Source organism: Parasteatoda tepidariorum, chromosome 11 (genome assembly GCF_982258835.1).
Source record: "Parasteatoda tepidariorum strain Cologne lab strain chromosome 11, Ptep-v5.0, whole genome shotgun sequence".
Classification (NCBI taxonomy): domain Eukaryota; kingdom Metazoa; phylum Arthropoda; class Arachnida; order Araneae; family Theridiidae; genus Parasteatoda; species Parasteatoda tepidariorum.
In genome coordinates this window covers 90,396,288-90,416,701 of record NC_141765.1, presented here as the reverse complement: position 1 = coordinate 90,416,701, position 20,414 = coordinate 90,396,288, and the positions used below count along the sequence as shown (strand labels likewise).

The window sequence follows — 20,414 nt, the reverse complement described above, 5'->3', positions numbered from 1 at the left end:
TGCATAATGACCGTTCTGCAAATAAAAAAAATGGTGAATGTTTGCAATAAATTTTGCTGAAATGAAAAGAGAACAAGCCTTACGAAGTTTTCAAGTTGCACACAGAAAACAAAGAGATTGACAGTAGATAATGTGATGGTAGTTTCTCTTAAAGACTGGAACCCAAAACCAATGGTTATAAAATAGCCAAAAAATAACCTCAGTGCAGATTTTTCTGCAGTGAGAACCAAAAAATTGATAACACCATTAAAAAATGAAAACACCTGAAAATGTTTTAAAAAATTTCTCTCCTGCTTTATAGAATTTGACTTCACATCACTTAAAATAGGTCAAACATAACTTTTCAAAATAATTTCTGAAAATGTTAAGATTTATAACTTTTAAGAATTAACAATATAAATCACATTCAAAAATATGAATATGTATAGCTAAAAATCAGATTTCTTAATACAAAAATATGCATTGAAATGAAGGAGGTTAGAATAATTTGTTTATTCCGTAAGTTATGATAATGCTTAAAATAAAAAATACCAATAAATAATTTTGAACATAAATAACATAAAATATTTACTGTAAGATGATTTGAATTGATTAAATATTCAATTCAAATCTATTTAACATAATAGTAGATTTGAGAAAAATCAATAAGTTATAAAAATATTTGCTTACATAACATTGTTCACATGCTGAACAGTTCATAAGCATATAATAAGTTAATGAGAAATTTAAAAGCATATGTAAGGTTACATAAACCAAGCCACTAAAACTGTAGTCATTCTTTCATATTTCAGTTAAATGAAATGAATAATATAAAACAAACTGCAAATGTGAAAAGGAATTGAAAAATAATTAATTTAGGTAGTGGATTGTAAAATTCAAATCATGTTTGAGCTTGATAAAGATGTTAGAATTGAAAATTACATAGAACAATCAAAAGGGGAGATATGTGTATCTAACATGAAATTACCTATGAGTATAAATGATTTTTATAATATTGTTGATATTATTGGCGTATAGATCATTTTTACTAAAAAGATAATGACTAATACAACATGAATAATTTTATTTTCTGTAATTTAATGTTGATAACTAGAGGTATATTTGACTTCCCATACTCCTTCAAGTTACTGAAGTTGCACAATGGAATTCGAATTAAATCTAGATAGTTATCTAAAAGACAATAAGTGCATAAATTAGCATGTTTATCTATGACTAAATATGAGGGTCATTATGATTACTAAGTAGTTTTTTTGGGGGAAGGGGAATTTTAGAAATTTTAGTTCAGTCCCCATCGTTCAAGTTCAACAAATAATAGATCCTATTGAACAAATCTGAATTTCATTGTTGATTTTCTGGACTGTTTCACATTAAAATTTTGCAATAGGCTTGCAATTTTTTTATAGTTTCAAATATTGAAGTTTTGTATCATATTTTAAATTACAGGTAAAAACGTTCCAAACTGCAAGAAAATAGTTACCTGGTTAGATTTTTACTTTTATTCTTAGCTGTAATTTGAATGTTAATCTCAATATTACACTAAAAATTAATAGATTACTCTAAAATTTATAAAACAAAATATTCTGTATATTGCTATTCCATATTCAAAACAAATTATTAATTTCTGCACATATTTTAATTAATTCATTAAATTATTTATTCAAATAACTCAAAAATCAGACCTATACTCATGCAAAAATTGTACACATATGACCCTCCTTAAGGATTGATATGCACCTTGAAATTCTTTGAAAAAATGATTTTTTTCATGCTGTATTTCCTTAAACAATAACATTAAAAAAAATATGATCCTAAAATAGCAATTTAATCACTAAATTGTTTTGAAAAATCGTGTAATTTAGAAATATTAACAAGCTAGACCATCTTCAAAACATTTTTTGTAGTGACCTTGATCTCTCAAAAGCTGTTGTTCCAAATTTCTGTAAAATAGGACTATGATTCCATATTTTATTGTTATTATTACAAAAAACTAGTTAAAAATTGGAAATATTTTTTGATTCAAAAGAGATCAGCATTTTTTACATAATTAATTAATTTGAAAATGGAAAAATTATACGGAGCATTTTCCAGTGTATAACTAAAATTCTTAAATATAATGTTATAGAGAGGAGTGTCATGATTGAGGCTCTATTCAAAAGCAGACTGTCTGATTTCATTTTATAAGAACTTTGTAAAATGATGCAGAAACAATTTTAGAATTTTTAATTTTAAAAACAATTCAAAAAAAGAAAATATTTTGAGTCTTGTAGGTGCATGTTATTCTCTTAACCTTATGCTTACATCTGGTACAAGAAGTAGGCCAGAAAAATAGGTATTTGCATGCTAAGCACTACATTCAAAAGATTAATTATAATTCCATAAATTTAGTAGAAAACAGATCCAGAGAATTAAAGCTAAACTCATATATAAACACCATTTATATCACTTTTTTTAAGTATAAAATTTCTTTATCTTAACATTCACCACAGTAAATTCATTAAAAATTGCACATAAGGCACCTATACAAAATGCACGCACAAAACTTACTTCATATTATTAACATCTTGTTTAGTGCAATGCGTGAAAGACTATTAAACATGATGTAAAGAATCATGTAAAAGAGTTTTTCTGTATTCAAAATGTAAAAAAAAGTATAATATGAACTAGCCCTAAGTGGAAAAATGATTTGACTCAAACTGGTGATGTCTGATTAGTTCTTTGGATGTTTTTAAAGTTAAAAATAAATCTATTTCTCTCCGTTATTTCCTCAGACTCTGAGGGCGTTTCTGCTTCAGAAGGAGCTTCAGATGGGGCTTCAGAAGGAGGCTCTGATGGGCAATCGGCTGCCATGTATGGATTATTCAAAATGCTTGTAGTTTCAAATGTAGTTGGTGGATTTCTGATATAATTACCTGATTGCATATTCTCAATAGCTTTTCTAAGCTAAAGGAAAGAAATGACAAATTAATTTTAAAGAATTATCATTAAGAACTTAAAGAATTGTCAACATTTTATCCCCTTCTCTGTCTGATTCCCCCCCCCCTGAATTTCTGACCAAAAATAAAATTTTTTTATTGCTGATAATTAATATATGTTCTATCCTAAATTTGAAAATGCCAAATATTTTTGTCAGCAAGCAGTTTTTTGCTAGACCTATTGGAGCAAAATATGTGATGCCCCATCCACTGATCTCAAATTTACCCTGCAATGCACCCTAGTTGTAACTTTGAACACTGTGATAACATGCTTATTACCTCCATTGTATTAAGGTGTTTAAGATAAATATTTGCATAAAATAACTATTAAAATTAGGTAAATATTTTAGAAAATAATTTTCTAACTTCAACGTTTAAAAAGCTTTACAATCAGTCTTAGGGCATCAGAGCATAAGAATCACATTTAGCACAAAACTATCTTAACTATTTTGACATGCAACAGTAACACTTGAAAGAGAAATTACAGAAAGAACAAAATGATTTTGATTTCAATTCCAGGTAAGAAATTGTGATGAAAGTGAGACTAGTTGCTCTGTCTCTTAGCAATATTCTGAAATACAAAAATAATTGCAGGATTTAAAGAGACATGTCAGTAGTGCCAAATTCAATTTCAATGATTCAACTTTTCTCCTCATCGCATGGTATGCAATGCCAACCATGCGAGCAATAAAATGCCGAACGTATACGGTGCGATGCCGACAGAGAAGGGGCTAAGTTAAGCAATAACTATTTGTATATTAACTACTTTACTTAAAAACATTGTTTTGTTAATAATTTTAATAAAACAAAACTTAAAAAATTAAAAAAAAAAAGCATCATGTACATAAAGCATAATAAATGTGCAAACAACTTACAGAATGTTCAATATAAAATGATTTACTGAAAATATGGCAAAATTCAATCTGGTTATAAGCCAAAATACTAAATCTGGGTATAAGCCCAAAGTATTTTTTCTTAGTATTCATTTTTTAGTTCATTTTTTTTCTTATTTATAGTGTTTAATGGTAAGTTTTTGGAATGCATTTTATTCTTCCATCATCCAGTGGCCAGGTATAAGATGGCCTTCAGAAAAAATTCCAAAATTAAAGGATTCATAAGAAAACTTGCTGTTCCATAATTTACATTAAAACTAAAATGAAATTATCTTGAAACATCATGTAGTGCCATTTTGTTCAAACATATTTCTGTAACCCACTGACGGTTCTGCACGTAAAAAGTCGCATTTTAACCTGCAGTCTTCTCTGCATGGCAAAACCGGTTTTCCCATGTTAACTGATAGGGAAACTGTGTGTAGGGGTGAAACATTCTCCCAATTTTGCCTATTTCCTTAAGCGCCAGTGGGTTAAAGTTCAAATAAGAGTGACCGGATTAGAGATACTTTTGGGTACAAATTAGATATTTTAGGTGCACAAATTTATAAGTAAGTTAGAAGTGACTTGAGCTTTTAATTGGTATTTCATTTTATTTAATCCATTAAGACAAATATCTCTAATAGTATAAGAAATGTTTCTAGTTTATTTTCAATAAATAATACAAATTATATATAATGCCTACAAGTAAAGTATGCACAATTTTTCTCATATTATTTAATAAAAATAATATTTTAAATTGGATAAAGAAAAAAAAACTAAAGCAATTTTATAGCACAGCATATTATCTTTTAGCACAGCAAAAGGAAAAGGGGGCCGAATGTTGGAAATAGAAACAAATAGATGGCAGTGTTTCCCTCCTTGCTGCGTTACTTCCTGAGGGAAGTTGAGTCACTTCCTGTTGTCTCTCAGCTAGAAGGAAGTGGGTGTTTTTGTATTTAGTTAGTTATGTTTTGCTTTGTATAGAGTACGTTTCTTCTCTTGAAGAGTTATGTTTTAGTTTTGTTGAGAGTAGCTTTCATTCTTTATATTTAAAGTTTTATCTTCTTCAATAAATATAGTTGTACAGTCTTTTGTGAATTGAATTCTTCATTTATAATAGATGTCTGCAATATCTGATACTTAATAAGCTGGCTCCTATTTTCAACAAAAAGTTATCATAAGAGTCGCAGAGATGCTACACTGCGCGTATCAGCATCCTTATAGAACAGACCTTTAAATTACCATTTAGAACATCGGTATAATAAAATAAAATATTTTACATTTCATAAAGTAAAGTTTTAATTTCTAAATTATAATTAAAATAAAATCCGTTAACAGGTCTGCTCACTTACGGCTGTAGACTGACTGTTTAGGCAAGGCTGAACTAGATAATCGTTGATACAGGTTAATTTGGAATAAGCGTGCATAATAAATAACCCTTTAAATGGTCTGAAAATAGTGTGAAGTAGAACAAAATATTTTTAAATACATCAAATAATGCAATATCTAAATTATTGGGGGGGGGGGAGAGAGAGAGAGAGAATGGTCTAAAATTCATTAACAAAGAGTTCATGTGAAAAAAGTTTTCTTTTTCAGCAAAAACGATATAAAATAAAGTTGTTCTTACCAGTTGGCACTGTGGAAAAAAATTAAGTTAAGTACAATAAATAATTCTGAAAATAATGTCAAGTACAACAAAATATTCTTAAATACATCAAATAACGTAATTTCTAATTTATTTGGGGGGTGGAGAGAATAGCCTAAAATGCGTTAACAAAAAGTTAATGTAAAAAAAGTTATCATTTTCAGCAACAAAACGATATAAAATAAAGTTATTCTTACCAGTTGTGGCACTGCACCAAAAAATAGAGCTGTCATGTTTTACATGAGACGAGCAAATAATTAACAGCAAAAAAATATTTATGCGCTCAGCGCGGCGCCGATTAAAACCTTACGTTGGGAGGGTGGGAGTTTGAGAGAAAAAGGTTAGAGAATCTCAAATTTTAGGAAAGTAAATTATTCTTCTATTAGAAAAAAAATAATTCAACCATATTTAATGGAAGAATTAAGGCTGCGACTGATTACATAAATCTGCAAAACAATGTAATAAGAAAAATAAAATGAAAAATTTTTAGCTAAAAATTTATTAAAAAAAAGATTTAAAAGTTTACTACAGTTAACAACTTGAGGAAAAACTAGTTATAATGAAACAACTAATAACAAAATAACTAATAATAAAAAAAATAAAAAAATAACTAAGCGTGCACCAAAAAAATTCTCAAGAATTAAAGAAGCGGAAACTAGTTTCACTTTCACAATCTTTGGGGGTGGAATTTTAGTGGGTAGAATGCCCTCTTGTTCAACGGAAATAACACAATATGACTCAGCTTAGAAAGTGAGAAGAAAATGCTAAAAGAAAGATATACCCCACCTCCTCTAATTGTCATTTCTACTTGGGCTGTTGAGGAGGAATTTAATCAGTTATTTTTAAAGGGGTTGGGGAAGAGAAAAGGGGATACTTCCTTATCTATTCGCTCCAATTACAATTACGCTAGGTGGATTTCTAGATTGCGATCTTTATTTAAGCTGGGGGTGGATGCAAGATGCATACCTTCTAAATTGGTCTCTTTATGCGATGTTTTTTTGAAATTATTATTTCGCTTAGTTATTTTCGGAAGTGTGATAAGAATTGGTGATTGTTCTGCAACAGAACGTGATATGGGTGAATATTTCGTCGACTTCGTTATCAATTTTTTTAAGTCCTTCTCTCAGAAAATTATTTTATCTTAAATAATTTTCTTTCATAAATGTTTTGCTACTAAAAATTATTTCGTCGGAAGCGCCGCATAGAGGAATAATACAACTTTTTTTTTTAGATGACGTTTTTGCCTAAAAATACGTTGATTGCAAAATTAGATCAAAGGATTATACAAAATAGTTAAAATCATAATTAAAAATAAATAAAATTATTATATTTTTTGAGGGAAAACATATATACCTCTTTCAATGCTACCACTCCTACTAATCTACCAATTGCAGTAACATAGGCATGGTTGAGGCCCAACATTGAAAACAAGGAATGTACCTATTATAAAATTAACACATAGAATATAATATTTAATAAATAATTATATAAAGTAATATAATCATTACCAGTTTTATAAAAAGAAAACTAATTTTACTTTAATAAGTGAAGTTCGTTCAACTAATTGAAAGGGTGCTGGATCAATGTGGCATTTACTGAAATCTACAGGTGAGTTTAGTTGATCTTCTTCCCATGCTAATTGCTACAATAAAAATGTAAATAAATTGAATGTAACACAAAAATTTTCTAGATTTAATAACTTAGAAAATTTAAGAACAAAGTAATTGCAGTACAAAAAATTGAACTTACTTCTTCTTGAGACATATCAATTACTCTCTCTTTAGGCTGAAACAAATATTAAATATAAGTAAAATTAATTATAAAAGTCTTAATCACAATCAACCATCCAACCCTATATGCCTATTTAATACAAAAGTAGCTGTAAGATTGCTATATTGTTTAAACAATTAGATTTAGGTTAATCTAGATGCAAACTGCATTCAAAATAATATGCAATTCAAGTTTGTTTTAAAGGATATTAATAGGAAAATTATTTTGTTAAAGTTTTATTAAGCACAGTGAGCAAAAGAAAAGCGAATCACCCTATATAACTTGTGATTTAATAACTGGATTTTCATCTACTACGAGTTTGAGATGACCTCAAATAGCCTAATTAATTAATGCAGACTATATTTCAAATTACAAAATCAGACACAAAAAACATACTTTCTTTAAATAAACATATATTTTTGAAACATTTGTAATTTTGGCCCTTAAATTTACTGGTAACTGCAATCTAGGAAATATGAACCCAATAGTTTGGTCAGAAAAGCGGTCCAAAGTTTGAACCCCTTAATGTTAAATTTACTTTTTGCCTGTTTTGCAACATCTTAAGAATTTTTAAGCAAATCAAAAAAAATTTTAAACACAATTATGAAACCTGTTAATCCAATTATCCAAACCTGTTTATCCATTAATTTTTATATTATTACATTTAATAGTAGTTGCAAAATTTTGAATTATACAGTATACAAGTTTTTACATTATTTTAAAGACTAATTTTATAAGGCAAAATACAAAATCAGTAGAATAGTTCCTGAGAAATTGAATTTTAAAGAAGTATATTTAACCTCTGATTTGCCAGGAATTATTTAACCTCTTTGATTATTAAAACTTTAATTATTCAGTTTATTTTCTCTTTTTTTTGCACACTGTACATAAATAACTTCAGTTTTTATAAGCGAAAATTAGTCGTAATGCTTTAACATGCTAAATATCATAATTAACACCATTTATAGGTTTTATTTGTGAAATATTAGTATTTCATCAGTACTACTAAAATGTATTTGAAGAAGTGAATACAAATGGGAAAATTACTGGAGTAAAGTTTTAATTAGCTAATGCCCGGAAAAAAATTTTGTTCTTAAATAGATGCAAATAAGTAGATTTAAACAAATTTATGCTAGGCAAAAACAATTCTCAAGCTATAGCAAAGAAATAGACTGCGCAATAGTTTTATATAGATTACACAATAGTTTTTGATGAATTACTTTTTAGTCCAGATGGTTTAAGTGAAGAGAAATATTTACCATTAAGAAGCATAATGCAGTCATACGAATTAAAATTTCAACTTTGCATACTCTTTTCCCTTTTTTATAACAAAACTAAAATAGTAAAGAAGATACAAATCATACAATTTTAATAGAACATCAAGAATTTTAGCTTCAAGTTACAAATAATCTGTGGCATTTCCATTTTAAATAAAAATAAAAAATATGTAAAAAAAATCTGGATAGCACTTATTATGATTTGCAAAAAGACGACTTGTATAGAGATTCCAAACCACATAATATACTTAAACAAGTACTGAAATATTTGAAATGTCAATAGGCAACTAAAAATGGATTGCAATTTGGATGTTCAATTTATTTAATCAATGATTTAGCAAAAGTAAATAAAAGTTAAACTAAAATATAATTTCCTAGCTATTTAATAAAAAGAAAGAAAAAGCATAGAAAAGCATACAGGTTTTGATGACAAAGATTATCGAAAAATAGATTGATAAAATAATTTACAAACAATACTATCAAATAAAACATAACTATAAGAAAACACAATATATGTTACTAGTTAGTGCGACATTTACAAAGACAATCCACTATATAATTTTAAAAGCAAAACAGAAAATTTTGAAAGAATTAAAATGTGGTCAGTCATAAAGGTTAAATTAGAAAATTTAAAATGACAGAGCAATAGAAAAATATTTAAAAAAAAAAAACATCTACAATGAAACAATAACATACCAATTGCACTCTTTTAGGAATATTGGGAGTGGGAGGGCCACTATTATCTGACTGAAAGAAAATGTTAAAGACAAATTGTAGAATAGGAAAAGTAAGAACAAATGGAAAACTTAATATGAGGAATGATTATTTAAACTTAGTTTTACAGTAAACTATTTCATATTAAAAAACTTTAAATGAACATATGCAAGTACAGGTAAGAAGTTACAGATTTTCTGAGTTTTGAGGCAAATGCGGATGTAAAAATTGCATAAAATTGTATGCATTTTGAAAAATAAACCCAATGCTTCCTTCTATGATGTGTTAACATACAATATATCTCCATCTGTAAACGTCTCATAATTTGAGTACTATTTCTTCTCGTTATGGTTATGCAAATGTGGTCAATTAAAAGAGTGCACATTGTAAAATATTTGACTCAAGAGTTTCTTTGTGCTGGGTTTAAAATCACAAGGATATTGGTGTGAGCAATTTTACTTAACCATCCAACCTTGCTAGGTTAAACTATCAACAGTGACCACATAAAACAGTCAAAATTGGTTTGTCTAATATCAAAGAAACTTAGATTTATTTGATATAAAATTTTCACTATTTTCAAAAATTAAATTAATATGCACGTTCTCTGTAGTTTACTTGTTAAGATTTAGTTCAGATAGTAAAGAAATAAAGACAAGCGATAATACCAGTAGGCTCTTAGGTGCATGATTATATATCTAATGATATAATTAGCTATGAATCTAGTTGCTATGGAATTCAGCTAGTATACACCGGTGGACATATATTGGTTTTGAAAGTTTCTGAATTTTAGTCTTAACAATTCTTAAAATTTCCCTAATTTTAACCTGGTTCTTAAAAACCTACTAATTATTTGAAAATTAAAACTTAAATTTAAAAATAGATTTTCTTCATATAAGAAAAAACTAGGTAGGGGAGAGGGAGGTAACATTGGGTAGTGGGGTAAAAGAACAGGGTTCCTACTCAATTTCGGAAAAAAAATCCCTCAACTTTTCCATTTATATAACATAAATTTCAATAAAAATCCATTCATATTTTATCTATACCATGCAATTTTTCATGAGAAAACTTTTTTTTCTCTTTGTAATGTCAAATATTAGATTTTGTGAGCAAAAATATACAATAGAATGGAGATGTGGAAAAGTTTCACTAAAAAGATTTTATAAGACAATTGTAATAGATGTTAGAACTATTTAACTCGAATTTCAAAAACTTATTACTGTTACTGATAATTCTGGAAATGGTTACTTTCTAGGTATGATATAGGAATTTTCTGAGGAAATTAAAAGAAATATTTTTAGCCTAGCTAATTATATGTTGCTAAGGATTTAGACTGGTAGAAGCATGGTTCTGTTTTGTTTGCATAACCACTGCTGTTTGGGTAAGACCGGATACAACCATCACCACATAAAGCTGAATTAGGATAACAATGTAAAAAAATAACATTTAAAGAAATGTGCTATGAAAAAAGGGAAATTTGTTTTCAGTAACAAAGAAAAGGAAAAACCCTGAAACACAATGACCTAAAAAAAGAGCCTATAAAAAACTGTTTAATAAAAAACAAATCCTTGATTGATGACCAATAAAGATGATAAAACCATCAGATGCTGCTTGTTTACATTGTACTGGTGTATTTTCTAAATCAAAAAAGGGGAATGGTGGATTCAATGAGGAAAGTGTTTTTGCTGGGTCCACGAAACCTGAAGTAAACTTGAGGAAGATAATTGCATCAAATGTAAATTTTGCATATAATAATTGTAAATTGTCTATATTCATACAATATACTCATAGTTGTAATACTTAGAATACATAGTTGGATTCTGTTATGCATTTTGGACTCTCAGTGAGACAAATGCTTATGAATCTATTGTTAAATAAAATGTTAGACACCAGTAAAAAAACTAAAGTCCACTAAAACCTATAGTAATCTTTCAGGCATTACAAGGGACAAATGATAAACATATATTCCAGAAAAGCATTCCTCAGTAATAATTTTTTAAAAGAAAAAAATAGAGTGCTCATTACATTAATTAACCCACTTCATATTATATACCTTAACCTGCATACCAATCATCATTTTGTGCCTTCAGCCCTTCCCTCTCCTCCTCTTTTCAGTTGCATAGGAATGTACTACGATATTTTCCCTTTTCCTAATATTTTTCCTTTTAATTTAATAAAAATAATCTTCAAAATTTGCGTGATACTTTTCTTTAGAACTATGTTTAATGTAGTTTGCAGTTCCATATAGTTTACCAAATTAAACGATTTTAATCTGTATGAAAATCAAGAGAGAAACTAACATATTCCTTCCTCTATGACTTTCCACATGCTAATGGGGAAAGCATGCGAAGTGTTGCCATAGGTAAAGAGTTCTGCTCTATGCCACCTGCAGCCCATATCGATCGCCAATGGAGAAATTAAAGTTACAAATTTTGATTAAATTCATATTGTTACAAAATGAATTTAGTCAATTAAACTAAAAAAAGGGAAAAAAACATAGATCAAATGGAAAAATCATGTAAAAAATATCCCTACAAGTAATCATTTCATATATGTATTTTTTTTAAGTTGGCCTAGTTGTTGTCTTTCCATTGATCACAAAAGAAATAAGAAAATGCTTACTTTGGTATTTTATATCAGGCATTTTATTTTTTCTCAATTAAAATCTTAAAACTTTTAAATAACTTTAAAATTAATAAACTAACAACCTAAACAAAAAAATTATTAAAAAGTGCATAAATATGTTTAATATATACTTCTATTTATTTGATGAATTGTACTACAACACTGATTGTACTACATTTGGAAATAGCTTGTTTATATCTGGCCAAGTGCAAAAACTCACTTAAGCAACTACAAAAATCTCAACTATAATACAAGCAAACATTTTATTATTAATTCTCAAAGCATTTAAACAAGATTATATGTTTACCTTTTCACTTGGATTGGCATCTTGTAGAGTAAGTGCTTTCCTAAATATGGCTTCGAAAGCAGCACGTAACCTAGAATCTAACATTAAAATATAATAGATAAATCAGATAAAATAGACATATATTTTAAAGGGTACCCGAGGGTACATAAAAATTGAATGCATAAAATATTGTCATTTTATTTTATAAAATGTTAAAATATTGTTACAAATATTAAATAGATATTTTTTTATTCTTCTATAAGTTACTAAAGCAATATGGCTAACATTAATGGAGTATATAATAAATGGAATAATCATTTTCTTAAAGAAGAACAAAAATACTGCTCACAAAAGCATAATTAAACAGTTTTAAAAGCAAAACATATTTAATGTATATTTTCTATACAAAATTTAGAACTTTCTTAACTAAATATAAAAGAATGAAAATTACAACATAGAAAACACAGACCCTTATAAATCTACATGAGAGAATGCAAAATAACCATTCATCACTTGTTATCTTGCATAAACAATGCAATTAATATAACTTTTTTCACATTAAAGACATTAACAATAATATTTTTTTATGCAGTAAAAATGATGAGTACACAAATGAAAGAGATATTTACAACAATATATCGTAGCCATCTCCTAAGTGATGTTATGTAACATTATGAAAAATGTTGAACAAAAAACCATCTTTAGTTTTAATTCATTCCAACTAAAAGTGAAAATAGGTCAAATGTACAGAAATCATTATACTATGAGACCATGTATGCAAAGCTAATAATGGAAGTTAAAAATACTTGAATGATAATAAATTCTAAAAAATTCATTATGAATTTACTCAAGTACATAAATTTATGTACCTATTTCCAATAGTTCTAATTCATTTGTCTGGTTAATTTTATTTGTATTTGACTGATTAGGTTGGAATAATCCTATTTTAATAGCACACAGCAAATATTAAAAAAAAACTACTTCAGATAACATGATTGCTTTTAAATAAATTGAGAATAAACTTATTAGAAATGAAAATAAATGCAATTACCATGAGCTATACTTGAAGTAATAGTAGAATATGGAGAATGCATAGGAGAATGTTTGAGGATTGACTTCTTAGGAGATGTTGGAGTCATAGGAGGAGATGGAGGGGGAGAGCCTCGAGATGAAGACTGCAATTGAAAAATTAATTAAATAAGAATGCATCAAACATAAGAAATTCAGATCACAAACAAACCCTGGATGCAGACTGTAAATGAACTATATCAAAATAAAAATAATGTGATGATAAAACAGCAATACAAGAGGGAGCAATATTTATTAAATAAACTTTTTATTAAATTTCTTATCTTACACTTTCTTGTAAATATACGAAACAATTATTCAGGTTAGTGCCAACATTAAGGGCAAGGAAAATTTGTGCATGGACTAACCTGATAATCTCTACAAGTATTTTAGAGGATGACCACATCGAATTTAATGATATCAATGATAATACTAATTTAATTTGAAACAAATCAAATAAGTTTAATTTCAAGATTGTAAAGCTCAAAAAGTAAATATACTTAACGATTAAAGCACTTAATAATTTTTATGATGCATTTAAATGGTTAGACTTTCGTGTATGTTTAAAAAAATGTCAGAATTTCGTGCATGTTAACCCTTTCGAGCCGACTGTCACATATATGTGCCAGCAAGAAACGCGCTCACTTCCCGGCCGGCACACCCGCGTGTCAGAGAGTTTTCTCGTTCACCCCCGACCGTCACTTATTTGTGCCAGTGTTTCGGAAAGTTTTAAAAAATGAAATTACTTCCAAAAGATGGCATTGTATGTCCATATGGTTTCAGATACATGTAGATTTGACCTTCTACTCAAGATGAAAGTACATTCACATGGTTTTTAGGGGAAGGAGTGGAGGGGGGGAATGTTTTATGAGGGCTCTTTAAATTAGCATGTGATATTTATTTACAGTAAGTAAGGGAGTTTTTTTTTTCTCTCGCTACTTTTGATTTTCGGATTAATTTTTAGTGGATAATTAGATCTTGTAGGCTTGAATTTTTTTCTTTTTACCGTTAGAATGTCGAAGCGTCGAAAATTTTTAACTGAGCTGGAAATAGAGGAAATTATGCAAAATATTTCAGATATTGATTCTGACGACGTTGCTTCGTTTGTGCACGTTCCTGGAAAAATCCTCCAAAACTGAAAATGAGTAATTATGAGTGCAAGGACTGTAACGTAGGACTGTGTATAGATCCCTGTTTTAAAATTTTTCATACGAAAAAAGAACTTTAAGTCATATATTTAGTTTTCAGATTTGTAATGTTAAATGTTTTAAAATAACAAGTACATAATGAAAATAAAATGTGTAAAATATACATTTAAACAAGAAATAACTTAAGTAAATAAAGTATCCATAGAAATATATATAAAGCATATGTCACTTAAATACTCTACAGAACAATATTAAACAACGCGCTGATATTTCGGTAATTTCATGGAATTAGGCTTAACATCAAAAAACCCTCTGGCCCTGGGGAGACAACCGCTAGAGAGACTGCCGGCCTCAGCGGTAAGCGCACTTTGCGTCGCGAAAGGGTTAAAGCTTATTTCAAGATTGTAAAGCTCAAAAAGTAAATATACTTAACAATTAAAGTACTTAATAATTTTTATGATGCTTTTAAATGGTTAGACTTTTGTGTATGTTTAAAAAAAAGTTACCAACAGTATTTTCACAACAGATATCAATATTTTTGTCAAAAAGCAAGACAGCTATTCAGTTTTAAGATGTTTTAAATAACGTGACGTAAAACAAAATAGAAAGAAACATGTAAATTAGGAACATTTATATACAAACAAGTATTTATAAGGAGTAACTCACATTCAGCCCCACTGAAGTAAGAAGAAAATTCGAAAAAAGGAGGGAAAAAATTACAATTATTAAAAAAGAAAGAAAATGTATCACTGAAATAAAGCTACTCCTATTAATAGCCAATACATACGTCATACTAATACATGATTTGAAATAAGCAATACTCTGAGCCATTTACTAATCCTTGGAGGACAGTAACACCATTATCCAAGCATTTAATAATGAGTGTCTTTAACTTGGTCCCAAACAGAAATGTTCAGCCATTGGCATATACAGCTCAACTGGGTTTCACCCTCATGTTTTTGCAGAGAATTGAGATCAGGAGAAAGGGTAGGCTATTCCAAGACTTGCAATTTATTGTCACTAAACCGTGAAGATTTTGCATTGAAATAAAGCTGTTTCAATGCTGGAAAATTCAACTTGGTCAACTAGTCACTTTGTAAATGACAGTAAATGGATTTTAAAAATTTTTTGATAATCAGTAGATTTTAGATGGTTGTTTACTCAGGCCATATGAAGTTTACCATTATAGCCATCATCGTGTCTCCCCTTGTTGTTTATTTAAGATTTCTTCTTTTCCCCCCCTTTATGGTTTTTAAAATCTGAAAAGCAAGCACCAATATAAAAGAATCAAACTTGATTCCGTATTGAAGTAATTCTCAAGAATATAAGAATAGAAAAGAATTTGGACAGCACAGAAAATTGAGATTTTATTGCATGGCATGATATAACAAAAAAAATTGCTTGTGAGAAAACTTTGGCTATAGAGGTAAACTTAACCCAGTTTTTTCTCAAGCCCCCGTGGAGACTTTAGATTGTAACAAAATGCTAGAAATCTATTTATTGCCAAAGTGCCATTTACACAGAAAACTGGTGGCCCAAGTTTGTTTTTCTAGCAGGACAATACCTCCTATTCATGTAGCAACATCTTCAAGGAGATGGCTTTTAAATATGAGGTTGCATGTTACAGAATAGCCTGCCTTTTCTTCTGATCTCTATCTGCAAGAAAGTGTGATAGGGTATCCTTACAAGGGCTGTTTGTGGAAAAAACCAATTTCAGTCTGTGGCAACAATGAAAGCTGTTATTATTGCAACTTGCGATAGTGTCCTCCGGTGATTAGTAAGTGATATGCATTATCCTATACCTCAAAGAGACAACGTGGTGGATATATTGGTTATTATTAGTAGTAGCTTTATTTTAGCAGGACACTTTTGCCTCTTTGCATAAAATTTTTTTCCTGCTGGGCAGAAAATGAGTTGTATATCTGTATTTATATATAGACTTTCTTAATAAGTTCTCATTGTTTTTCTTTGTGTTCAATTAGGAAACAAAGCTAAGGTGGTTGTTTTTCAGTAGAGCACATTTGATGAATTATGTATTTCTCTTAATCCTTTAAATGCTTAATTCCACAAAAGTAGAACAGTTGAAAATAAGAATGTTGCTTTTTGAAAGAATTTAATTATTACTATTTAATTTAAAATAGACATGTTATTAAAAGACCATTTTTAAATAAATTAAATAGCTAATTTTAGCTTTCGTTAAAAAAAATCAGATAAAAAACTACTAATGGGAGGAAATAGTCAGTTAAGTCATCTGTGAGTTTAACTCTTCCAAGAATTTATCATACAAGGGCATAAATTCCATTATTGAATGAATATCAAAAGTTAAAATTTATTGATGAAAAACAATACTATAGTAATTTGAATGGAGAGTTAGTTAATTTTCTTTTATTATAAGTACCCTAGAAAAACTTGCAACTGGAATGACTTCAAATCTTGACATTCTTCTCTGTTGTTCTTGAGCAGCTTTGTAAGTTCCTTCATCAACAGACTGCCGTCTTGCAACTTCTTGCAATCTGCGCTCACGTCCTAAATGACGTTCCAATAAACGCATAAGTTCCATCCTTTGAACAGATCCCAATAAAATCATTGATTCTGAAATCATAAATTAAAAGTAAAAAACTATTAAGAATTTTTTCATGAACTGCAAATATTTTTAGAAAGGTCACATTTGTACAAAATGAAACTGATTCAATCTTAAAAATAAATTCAGGTTTTTAAAAATTGCCTCATTTTACAGAATATATCAATTTTTATATTTTACTCCATTGTAATTTAAAATTAAACACAATGCATACATGATTTATTAAAGAAGTTCAATAGCATAGCAATATACAATCCAATAAATAAAATGCAAATTTCCTTCAAAATTGAGCTTGCTTTCAATATTTTTCTTTAATTTCTGTAAAGAAAAAATAAAATTTAAATGAAATTCAAATAAATTTTTGAAAAATCTCTGTCGAAAAAGACTGAAAAATTTAATTTTAGCACGAAGTAAAATTAATACAAAATTTCAAAGCTCTAGTTTGAAAAGTTGTTCTTTCAGCTGGTCATATTATTTACAGCAACATATAAAAATTTGGTTAAACAGTAGGAAAAAATATAGCCTGTAGTGAAATAGCAATACTTACTGAGCTTAAATATTTTTTTATGATCGTAACATCTCAAAGGAAATATTTTGGAAGCTTGGTGTGTTTCATGAATTTATAATGTAATGTATGACGAGAATTGGAATCCCATATATTCCACCAAATATAAGTAAGATTACATTCTCAAAGTAAAGAAAATAAGCAATGTTAAAAACTAATGGACATTTTTAACATGTTTTTAAACTTACACAATACATTTCAAGAGCCTACATTTTAGAAAAATATGAAGAAATTTGTTTTAAAGGTGTTCTTTAGAAGCATAATAAATTAAAAAAACATTTAAGTGAAGAAAAAAGATCAAATACCTGAAGACTCTACTAAAGGGAATGACTGGAGTCTCTTGTTTCCTTTCAAAATAGCTTTTATTTCTCTATAAGTAGCACCTTGCCAAACATAAATAATTTCACGCACCATGATGTCATCAACGTAAACATTATGTGCCCTACATAGATGAAAAATAAGGATAATAAAGAAATAATAAATTTACACCAGGTTTCATTTGAAATAAACTAAGTACGTCAAATACTAAATGTGTTTTATTTGGTCTAGAAATAATGTCATGAGTAGACACCAATTTTTGTGCATCAGATGGTATAAGAAAGTATTAAGACTCATGAACGATATAAACACACCACTATTGTGGGAACTCCTGTCAATCAACTTTGAGGTGACTTTCAAGGCTGACGCATGAACACTGATTTTTCGCACGACTTTAATTTTTATTGTGAATTGCAGATTTTGTATGTTATTTGGTTTCTCCACCTCAAGTAAAGAGATAGTTCAAAATCCAATATGGCCTTCTGAGCAACGAATCTTGTACCAATAATAAAAATTTTAAAGATGTTAAGATTTCTAAACTAGAAGACTATTTGATGTCAAACGAATGTATTTTATTTACCATTATATCTGTCTGTATATTTAAAGTATAATTTTACAAAGCTATAAAGATCTCATATTTGGTATGATTATGATGTCTCTGACTTGCTCTTTGAGACACAATCTCACAAGTTCCAAATTTATTTATTTCTTCTTTTTTTCATTAAATTAAATTTAACTTGCTTTTATCCAGTATATTCCGTTCAGCAAATTAACAAGTTTTTCTAATTCAGAGTAATATCCATAATCAAAGTCTATTTTAGAGTAATCAAAGAAGACAATTATTGATGATTTTACTGTTCTTTTAGAGGATAGTTTATATCCCTTACACATTTTTATTAAAAAATAGTAAATTTTTTTTTTCGTGGTTCGAATAATACTTAACTCACAATATTGATTAAAAGCAAGTGGTAATGAATTTTCTTCTCAATTAACAACAGAAATGTAAATAAGCCAAACAAGACAAAATAATTTGCTATACAGACAAGAATATTAATGAAAGGAACAATAATATAAGCAAAAAATAAATCTTTTTATTTACTGTGAATTATAAAAATAAAAGAAGCTCACAATAATAATATTCTCAATCACATTGAAATAACTAGCACTTTATTACTAATTTGAAATACAATAACAGTAAAAAATAGTCTAATAGGTAGCATGACTAACTTGAAATAAAGGGATAATGGGTTTCAAATCAGCAAGCGTAGATTTGGTTTTTACTTGCATGTCGACCAATTCCTTTTTTTTAAAAATATGTATAAAGAATTGCTAATCATGCTAAATTAAAAAAAAAAATGGTAGTAAAATAACATTTAAAAGGATAAAAACACTTGCAAGTTTAGACAAGGAAAACAAGTTTAAAAAATGCAAAATTCGGGGGGTGGGGGGACGATGAAAGGAAAATTTATTAATCAAAATAAAAACAACACTTAAAAAGTATTGAACTGAAACGATATTTAAAAAAGGCACTAACATAAAATTAATCCCTGGAACAAGGCAGGATATTATAGGATCAACGGAATGAAAAAAAATTATAATGATAAATTTCATTTTCAATTTCAATAAAAATCAATAAAAGAATTAATTTATTGAGTATGAAATTCATCTTAAAAAGAAATAGACTGAAACACAGCGGAATCAGAAAAACAGAATCAAAATAAAAAAAAGAAAACTGCTATTTGCTGCATAAAATAATCGTCTGCTTTTATTAACAAATAATTATATGCTTAAATTAATAAACAATCTTTCCCCTTTATTTTTTATAAAAAGACTATTTTTAATGAAAACAGATGTGATTCCACATCAAGAAAAACTTGCTAATGATACAGCATTTCTAAAAAATCAGAATTTATTCAAAAAAATATATACAGTGGAGCATCGTTTATACGACGATCACTTATACGACGTTTACATTTATACGACGTTTTAGTGTGGTCCCAAATCATTCCCATTCATTTTAATGTAAAAATATATCGTTTATACGACGCACAGAATCGGTTATACGTCGATTTTTAGATTTTGTTCTTTATTTAATTTTTTATTTTTTCTTGTGTATTTTAAAAAAGGGCGGAATTTGCCAACATGAATGATACAGAAAAGGGTGTCAACAAGAATGCTTGGATGACGACCGTAATTTTTACTAGATGACTGAAAAAACTAGACAATGTTATGAAGAGGAAAAAACAAAAAATTTTGCTATTCATCGACCAATGTCCAGCGGTCGACCAATGTCCATCGATACTAATTATTTTGGAAAATGTAAAAGCTCTCTTTTTTCCTGCAAATTGCACAAGTGCGCTTCAGCCATTAGATTTGGCCGTGATTAGAAATTTAAAATTGCATCATAGAAAGCAGTAACTTTAACTCGCTATTCAAAGCATTGTAGAGAATAATAGCAAGAAAATATAATTGAAGGTAACATACATTCAAATGGCTCACTGCAATTTTTCTCCTTTGGTTATTTGTTTGTTTTGCTTTGTCTTATTTAGAAATTTATGTAAATCAACACGTTAAAC

General features: G+C 28.4%; 1 protein-coding gene across 3 annotated transcripts in view; it reads right to left on the bottom strand.

Moving 5' to 3' along the window:
- Positions 1-1,303: 1,303 nt before the first annotated feature.
- LOC107451958 (chloride channel protein 2) overlaps positions 1,304-20,414 on the bottom strand; it is a 168,695-nt gene continuing 149,584 nt past the window's right edge. For all 3 annotated transcript variants that reach the window (XM_016068320.4, XM_087154575.1, XM_087154576.1), the window contains 9 exons: positions 17,826-17,962; positions 16,773-16,966; positions 13,210-13,333; positions 12,180-12,256; positions 9,233-9,283; positions 7,239-7,274; positions 7,027-7,131; positions 6,843-6,929; positions 1,304-2,940 (listed from right to left, as the gene is read on the bottom strand). In XM_016068320.4, coding sequence (XP_015923806.1) covers positions 2,689-2,940; positions 6,843-6,929; positions 7,027-7,131; positions 7,239-7,274; positions 9,233-9,283; positions 12,180-12,256; positions 13,210-13,333; positions 16,773-16,966; positions 17,826-17,962 — 1,063 coding nt within the window. In that variant the 3' untranslated portion in view covers positions 1,304-2,688. The remainder of the gene's footprint in view (positions 2,941-6,842; positions 6,930-7,026; positions 7,132-7,238; positions 7,275-9,232; positions 9,284-12,179; positions 12,257-13,209; positions 13,334-16,772; positions 16,967-17,825; positions 17,963-20,414) is intronic.